The sequence below is a fragment of the Bombus vancouverensis genome, chromosome 3 (assembly GCF_051014615.1).
Source record: "Bombus vancouverensis nearcticus chromosome 3, iyBomVanc1_principal, whole genome shotgun sequence".
NCBI classification, from domain to species: domain Eukaryota; kingdom Metazoa; phylum Arthropoda; class Insecta; order Hymenoptera; family Apidae; genus Bombus; species Bombus vancouverensis.
Genome location: NC_134913.1, coordinates 6,957,727 through 6,967,288, shown reverse-complemented (window position 1 = coordinate 6,967,288; position 9,562 = coordinate 6,957,727). Strand labels below are relative to the sequence as shown.

The window sequence follows — 9,562 nt, the reverse complement described above, 5'->3', positions numbered from 1 at the left end:
AAATGTGGAACACGAAAAGGCATTGAATGTCACGGCTATTATGTACCTCGTTCGTCATACTATACATTATTAATCCCAGTGATAATTTATTTTATTTAAAATATCTGTATGTTCTATATATTATTAAATAACTCCAAAAAGGAGTGAAGAATAACTAAATTAGTAACCTGATTTTATCAATTTGATACCTGAACTTGCAATTTTGAAAATTTCAATTTTCTCTGATTTTTTGTGCTATGAGAATTAAATGAAACTGATTTAACATAAATAAACGATATTCTTATAAAACGAAAAATAATTACGTATCTGATAGAAACTCTTGTAATTTTAGATTGCGATCACTTATATAAACATGCATTTTCACAAACACAATTACGCAAATAAAACCTAAATAGAAAGTGATTTTATCTTCTAAATATTATAATAAATAGTTTGCTTTGTATAGTTTTATTAATACATCATTTTTTAATATATCAAATTTACATGAAGTCCATTACCTAAATAAATTTTTAACTTTACTACTGCCAAAAATAAAAAAAGTGTATACTAAGGAAACCAATCCTTTTTGCCAAACAACCTCCTTGAAATATGTAAACGTAAAGTCTGATATACGACAAATTATTATATATAAAAACTATACAAACAAACTACATACTACAAACTACATAAACATATTTTTTAAATTTAATAATACACAATCCATTATCAATTAATACAATTTGAACACAATATTATTATTACCATCTAAAAACATACAAGCAAGTTTCACAAAAATACATCAAATATAAACAAATTTTAAAAGAATTTGGAAATATTATTAAATATGCTTAAAAATGCACATATTACAAGATAATCGGTATTTAAAAAATCAATGGTCAAAAACATGATTTCTTTGTCTTCACGATTTTTAGCTTAACTGTTTGAGTTCCAGGGGTCATTGAAAAAACAGTAGAAAAATCCCGAACAGCGTGATAGTGCTTTTCTTAATCGATTGCGAAGAGAAACAAGCGGCGTAACAGAGCTCGTCATATTTGCTACTTTATGAAATACATCTATATTATTATATATGCGTACTATTAGTTTATAAATATTTCAAGTTTTGTTCAATAAAAATTATTGAGAAGACATCAATGAAATACAAAATACCGTCAAACATCCGTAGCGTTCAAATGTATTGGGACTTTTCAACAAAAAATTCAAACAGCGTGATCGCGCTGCTTGGGACTCAAACGGTTAAAACGCGATTGTATTAATATAATAATGTTTATAATATAGCGAGATCGTAAAATCGATGAAACATCAATTCTTATATGCATGTCAGTGTCTGAATGAACTAATTCATACAGTTTTTAATCTAAATCATAAAAAATTCTTATGGCTGCTAAAAAAATATAAAACATGTATATATCTCATATAATCATAACAATATTTTGAATTAAAGATAATCTACTTCACTATGATACTTCAAAAAATTTTTAATTTTTGTAAAATGTCTGATATTTAATGCAGCAATTTTCCATTCATCATAAATCCTCCATTAATACATTGGCCTAAATCCTATATAAAATACAAATAATTAACACAGTAACTCTTCATGTACTTCATTATGAATTAAAAAAATACATACTAGGATTTGGAAATGGACAAAATCTATATATATCTGGCTGAATAAATCGTGGTGGATATGGTCTTAATGGACTCATCATATGCCTAGTTCCTTTTAAAGGAACTTGCCTTGGAATTGGAACCAATGGTCCAACCATTATTGGTCTCGGAGGGAAACCCTAATGACCAATGAAATTTAATGTCAGAAGAATTATATTCCACGTATAAATTGAATACTTACTCCATAATAAACAGGAACAGGAATGGGTTCAATATAATGTGATGGAGGTAGCCTACGTTCTCTAGACTTATCTCTTTCTCTTCTTTCTCGGAATCGCTCTCTCGATTTTTCTCGATAAGGTCTTTCGTGTTTAGATGACTTGTTGCTTCAATAATATTTATAACATTTAGTTTTCAAGAAACATCATTTTACATTATTTCATATTTTATTATGTACCTGTTATGAGAATCTTTGACCCATGCTCTTTGTTCTCCTCCCTTTGAATGTGAATTATCTCTATTACTTTTTCTTTCTCGCAGGTGTTTTTCCTCTGCAGTGTGCAATTGACTATGTGGCCTGGCTTTTTCTTTATACTTTCCACTTCCACCTCTACTATGATCTCTGTCTCTAAATAAATTATACAACACTACAATAAAACTGAAAAATAAACATATTAACCAAATATACAAAATTATAACGAATAATTGGTACCTATCATTTCTGTAACTATCCCTGTTATTATGTTTTGAATCTTTATACCTAAAAAAGAATACTTAAGTAACAAAAGTTTAGTTTTAAACTTTACATTAAATTAACTTTAAACTAAACATTATCGTATTAAAACATAAAATATAAATACTATTATTATTAATATATTAACATAATACATTAACGGATTGATATTATATAATTTTTACGTTTTAATACGGCAATACTCTGTAACTTATATCTATATTTCACTAAATATTGAATTTATTTATATATAAATTATATAAAAATGGTATAAATTACCAAAAAGAAAAAATAGTTAATAGTAGCATGATGAATAATCATACATTATAGCAAGTTAGAAAATATAAGTGCTGAAATTTATTATAAAATGTAAGTAAAAGCAAGTAGAATAATTCTCAAAATAATATTGGACTTAAATGAAAAAATAAACAGATGTGCACAATATTATAAAAAATAACAATTTTATATTCTATTTGTTATACATTTAATTGATTGCTTTGCATAATCCTTAATAATGAATTAGGGATTAAATGGCCAAGACAAATGGTAATTGGTACATATAGACATTAAATTTACTTTTAGAACTTCAATTACTTACCTTCTCATGATTGTTATTAATCATTACATCCATAATACTTTACCTGAACAAAAAACATATAAAAGTCGGATATGATATGTTAATGTTAGCATAGACAAAAAATATTACTAATAGATTCCATTTATATTAACATGTTAATCAAAAAACCTATATTATAAAATAACATATACTAGAAACGAGTTGTGAAAATTTTATGAACTAAATTGTTTTTACTAACTAAATGGTTTTTGGATTTCATGAAGAGATAATTACTTTGTATTTATTGGCATGAAGATGACTGATTATTTATAAGATATTTTAACTGAAGTTTGTGAGAAGAATACCTATGAAATGAACGTATGAATTTGAATAGCAATATTGTCATGTAACTTGTTCTAATTCATTCTTTATTCATATGATAGAAAGTATTCTATTATATTATTACATTTTTCTTGAGGAAGAAGAAAAAGACGAAACATATACTCTGTCTAACGAGACGAGGCAGCAAACAAAACTTGAATACGTTTACTACCTCGTCTCGTTAAATAGATTATATATAGTCAAATCAAAAAAGAAAACATAAGCATTGGTAATGACATTACCAAGCATATGCATACAGATATATTGCGAATCAAATTCCTTTTAATCTTTTTATACCAAAACTTCATTAAAGTAACAATTACATCATATCCCTCCACTTAGTGGAGATGAAAGAGAAGTCGGGCTTTTAGCAGCTTAGAGTTACCTTTTTCACCCAGTTTCCACTTCTGATACATCCAAAAAAAAAAGAAACAAGTATAAGCTAGAACAAAACAGACTATAGTAACACAAAGCATATACCTAAAATAAACGTCACATAGCACAATTAAATATAAGGTACGAATTTAGTAATACATGTTCATTATGATCATAAATGTTCTAATAATACTTATAAATGTTACATACATTATTCCTGTATTCCTATATGTTATATATATATGATAATGATTTATTACGTACTTACTAATCTAAATTTGTGAAGTATAGTATTTCAACAAAATATATAATATTAAATGAAAATATTACCATTAATAATAAAATATTATTATTATATAAAAATTTTATATAAGTAAATAATTATATCCATTATTTTTATAAATATATATATATATATATATTCCATTTTGTGCAAGAAGTCATGACAATAAACAAATTAATATTACTCGAATCATAATAAAAATTAAGTTAGTATATTGCAGTATGTGTGTATACTGGGTATATATGTGTGAAGTATGTAAATGTTCATATATATGTAAGATATATGTAATAAGTATCAATAACCTTTTTTTTGTAATAGGCTATGAGCTTAAAATGCAAATAACGGTACTAAGTAACCATGTAGTGATTACTAAAGTGTTTGTGAAAGATGTAAAAAAAGTAAGTGTAAAGAGGATCGTAGCGTGATTTTACACCTTCGAATCAAAGGAGATTTATAAAAAAAAAAGTTGATAAAGCCAGTTTAAGAATTACTAAAGTTTTAATATTCTTTTCCTGGCAGGAGTCAAGCTTTTTACAAGACATAGTTCATTTGACGCTTTTCTTTCTTGTAAAAGTAGAATTCGTTGCAATAAAAAATGTGACCGTGAATTCGAGGTCAAGGTCGTTATACATGAACTATGTTTACAAATTTTCACCGATGCGAAGGTATAGAATCGCGCAACGATCTTCTTTAAACTTACTTTCTTTACCCCCTGTACAAATCTCCATTTTCCTATGATGCATCTTTTTTATTATAGTCTATATTTCATTGTCATGGTATTAGATTTTTGTCATATAAAAGGACTGTCAAATGATATAAAACATAATATACTTTTATTTAATTAATTAATCCATAAATTTCATAATAAGCACAATGATGTACACGATGTACAGAGTGTGTACAAAAGATACCTTCTGTAAGCACTATGTAGCAATACTTTTATCATATCCATGGTAAAATTACTATATCCATTTCGTTTAATAACCAATACATAAATACATGCATTTATATATCAAACCTGGTATGATGGGACGATCTATATGGAGGACTTCGACTTCTTGAAGAAATAGTATATTTTTTATTTGCTTCCGGCTTGTTTTCTAAAAATTAAACGTCATTTTTTACAATGAAATACAATTTTGATACACATAAAAAATATCTTATCAATTTAAACAAAATAACGACAACAGGTTTAAATTTTTAATAATGAACAAACCCAAATTTTCATTATTTATAGCAACAACTGTACGATGTTCCACAATTTCTTCTGTTTTAGCTGTTTCACTTTTTATTTCTTCTCTCTCAAATATAGATTTGGATCCCTCTCCTATGGTTAAATAAATTTATTTATAAATAGAAAATGTGAAGTACATGTATATGAAGAAAGCAATGAAGCAGTATTAGCAGCTGTGACAGACCTTAGAAATCTTAAGGTTGATATGTAAATAAACTGACCGCTTCTAAAAAATTGTAAGCCAGGACATTTTATAACAGATGTATGAAGTGAATGAAACGGTAAAAATGGTATAAAAGAAATAGAAATATAATTATCTTTCACTTTAAATTGCTGATTCTATAATAGTATTGTATATATCAATAATGTAAAAAAGATATATATTTACTATTAAAAATATAAATCACATTAAATGATTGCTAATTTATGGTTGCTACATATATAAATTCTTTAGATTAATTGCACAAATGAACATATACGGCATACAATTTTTTTTGGCGCCATAAATCATAAAACAATTTTATATACGTGAATCCATAATTATAAGAGAAATTAGTTATGAAAATACAATCTTTACTTTATGTTATTCTGTATATATATACTTTACTTATTTATATATATACTTTGTTATATATACGATATATATTTTTAACTAGTAATAATTACTCAGAACCAACGATTTCTTTCAGACTTTATGAATTTCAAGAAACTCAAACTTCTATTAAAATTTTAGCTAAAAAATAATAACAGTTTTCTTACAAGAAAATTTTGGTAAATTGAAGAATTGTCGAGATGTTTTATATGCTATATGTCTTCTATGATGATTAGAAAATCTTCCATTTTGTTGATATATGTATAACTGCATAGTTTATTATTTTCTTCAAATATATTTCATTGTAACTAACTATTATATTGTAACACATTACATTTTGCAATCAAAAAAGTATCTTTAAGTAAAAATGTAATATTAATTACTTTTTCAATTTTCTATTGTTTACAGAATAATATTTTGTAACATTCTTGTTATATTATTTAAAACTTTATATACAAGAAAGTAGAAACCTGGAGATATTTGTAGTAATGAGTTACGTATAATACTGAAAGTTTATAAAATTTGCAAATCAAGTTCTATTTCAATGCCACCAGGCTAAAATAAAGCTACCTATTTATACAGAAGCCAATTAATTCAAATAAATTAAGTGAAAAATGCTCCTGTTTCATTATAGAATTCTTAGATGTGGTAATTTTAATCTCTTAACCCGCAACGTCGCGTTGGAGACGTGGTACGTCGATCGAGCCAAACATAGACAACACGTATGAGAGATGTAGTACGTGGCTGTTATTGACTTATTATTTCAAGATACTAAGTCTTTTTTGTTCAATGATCAATTGATAGTAATTATTTATCAAATATCTTGCAAAATAAAATTAGTTGTACCTTACACATGCATTTATACATCAAAAGACATGTGCGATTTGCACAACTTCGAACGCCCAGCCAAACCGTCAAATGGCTTGACGTGTAACCGAGCATGTTGTTGCTTATGGCATGTACTATTGTAACTTCAATCGTAAGGCAAGGGATTAATTAGTTACTTTTGAATATAATTTTCATTCTTCAGTTGTAGAATCACGAGCCTTGGGAATGAAATTTCAATGAAAAGATTCCATAACTTTATCCTTCCTCCATTGTTAAATTAAATATATATTTAATATATCACCATAAAACATGAAATTTTCTAATTAAACTTTTGCGTTTCTAGACATGCAGACATTCCAAAAGTAAAGCATATGGAGAATCCACAAAATGGAGTAAGAATTTGAAGTACAGTTCGCAATAGATCATTTTTTTATATGTAACATTAGTTCTATTATACCATTATTCCAAAACATAATTTTTTTGTACAAACTCGATGACAAAAAAGAAAATGTAAAGCAGCAAACAAGAATAAAATTACTCTTAGGACACTGAAAATATAAAAACATTGTGCTTACATATTGCACATTAAATGTTCAATATCCAGTTATCCAAATCCAACGTTGTATTCCAAATTTTCTTCATCCTTGGTGAATCAAATACATATCATTAAATTTAAAGTTACACATAACTTGCATTGAATATTATAGAACACAATACGATCACAAATCCATCATTTTCATGTCCATAAAAATTTCTATATAATGTCATCATTCTTCAGATGTTGCAATAAGTAAAGTGAAGATTTTGCTATCCATAATTAAATTTCAAACATATAGGAAAAAGAAAAAAAGAAAAAAAAAAATAGAACATATGATTATCAACCTTACAATACAAAGCATACAATATGCTGGAATATGAATTTATAAATTACGGTTGTTGGAAAATTCCGAAAGGAATTATCTTCCGAGTTGAATTTATATACTCCTTTAGTATTTCTTCATTGGATGACTGAAAGTTGTTAGGTAATTATAGAAAAAAACAATATTTATTTACCCTCTCTTCTTTTGACCAAAACATCTTCAAAATTGATAATATCTCGTTGTAGATCATCGGTTGCTTCGTCTGATACATTTCTGTGAATATCTTCTCTGAATGAATTTCTGTGAATATATACTTTGATTCTTCGTAGTTCTGCAGCAGTAACTTGTATGCCTTCTGGTCCTTTAAATAAAGGTGTTGTACCATCTGATGGCTCTAATCTATAATGCAAATGAACGTTTCGTCTTCCATAATTTAATATACTTGAATTTATCAAGCTATAATCTTCTTCATAAATTAAGAACCAAATTATACCTTTCAGTATCATATAATTATGTACCTAGCTGCTACACAATTTGTGAAGTAATTTAAATCTAATTTAAATACTTAAAATAATTAAGTAATATATATATATATTATATATAATATTATATTATATATATATTATATATATATAATATATATTATATATATATTATATATATATATTATAATATATATATAATATATATATAATATATATATTATATATAATATATATATATATATATATATATGTCATAATATATCCTCTAAACATTTGCCTTGAAATTAATTTTTATTTATATATAAAACAATTTCATTTAACTGTTTAAAATAAAATGCTTTGTATTATCCATACTTACTTTTTAGATAATATAGATCTATTAGATGTACTTAATGTAGCAACAGTTCTGTGCTGACTTTCCGGGGATTTACTTTCACTCGTATTGCTACTGTGATGTGAAAATCTTTCTTTGGGCAGTGGTAAACCTTTCTCGAGAGCACGACGTATTTCATATTCTAAGATCTTCTTCTCCTTCAACCTTTCATGTTCTCGTAGCATTTGTTGTTCTACAATCCATTGGCGCCTACGCCGTAATCTTTCTTCTTCTGTTCTTCGTAAACCAGTCTCATAATTTTCACTGTGTGATGATCTCAATTTTTCATCACGATAAGAATGATTCGACACGTTTCGTTTCATTTCCCAAAGAAGAAAAGTTTCATATGCAATTAGACTAGTCTGCAGTCTTTTTTAAGGTAAGGTAACTTAAGATTCAAATATGTACGTTAGATCCAAACAATATACAAATATCTAGTTATTATATAGAAAAATTTCCAAAATAGAAGATAAGTACAGCAAATAAAATTATAAAAATTATGTGAATAGTAAAGTTATCGTGTTAAACGCGAAGAAATAAATTTCACATACACTAATATAATATCTCACAAACCGCAAAAATTTGACGAATAAATGCTATATACAGAATATAGAAGAAATGAGAGGGTTCACATGTATGATTTGGGTTATTCTCGAACTTGTGCTGCACCACGCGGACCATGGTAGAAAGTGACCCACACTAGTATATATAATATCCTATAAAGTTAGGGATCTGCCCTGTTTAGTTGCGCCAGAGAAGAAATTCCTTCTTTCCTTAGTTGCACACTAGCATAGACGAGAACCTATTTAATTGTATGGTTTTGCGGAAAAGTTCATATCTACTTTTCGATCCGAGATAAACAAGTATGAAAATAGCAAAATGACGCAATAATTAAACTAATTGTAAGTTGTCTAAGAAAGAGAAATTAATTGTTTACTATATTTTTTGGAGAAGAGAGAATATTCCCATTCAAACGATAATGGATCAGTGGAATGATGCAATAATTTTAATGTATTTTCCATATATCATTTAGATGTAACATTAACCCTTGGCAATTAGCATGTTTATTGTACAGGCATGAATATTTTTTCATCGTCACGTGGAACCACATATTTTTTTCCTTGGTAGGTAAGTGGCGTTTCTTAAAACGAATCCAATAACCTGCACATCAAGTTATTTTACTGCTGCAAAATGTTAAAAATTCATCAGTTCCTAAGGAATCAAATGGCCCAAAGTCGCTAGCTACTGGCTATTAGG

General features: G+C 26.8%; 1 protein-coding gene across 1 annotated transcript; it reads right to left on the bottom strand.

Moving 5' to 3' along the window:
* Positions 1-709: 709 nt before the first annotated feature.
* LOC117165792 (uncharacterized) lies at positions 710-9,069 on the bottom strand. The gene is made up of 9 exons (XM_033349168.2): positions 8,291-9,069; positions 7,641-7,846; positions 5,150-5,260; positions 4,952-5,033; positions 2,318-2,365; positions 2,063-2,233; positions 1,847-1,991; positions 1,628-1,784; positions 710-1,556 (listed from the first exon to the last, which is right to left on the bottom strand). The coding sequence occupies exons 1-9, from the start codon at positions 8,626-8,628 to the stop codon at positions 1,501-1,503; spliced, it is 1,314 nt and encodes a 437-aa protein (XP_033205059.2). The 5' UTR covers positions 8,629-9,069; the 3' UTR covers positions 710-1,500.
* Between the last annotated feature and the right edge of the window lie 493 nt (positions 9,070-9,562).

What these genes read in the sequence shown, in the direction of transcription:
- LOC117165792 (XM_033349168.2), bottom strand. Translation starts at nt 8,628, where the DNA reads ATGAAACGAAACGTGTCGAATCATTCTTATCGTGATGAAAAATTGAGA. An exon ending in TTTGGTCAAAAGAAGAGAGG is followed by an intron (nt 5,261 to 7,640) that starts GTAAATAAATAT and finishes ATTTAACCATAG; the next exon opens with GAGAGGGATCCAAATCTATA. An exon ending in AGATCGTCCCATCATACCAG is followed by an intron (nt 2,366 to 4,951) that starts GTTTGATATATA and finishes ATTCTTTTTTAG; the next exon opens with GTATAAAGATTCAAAACATA.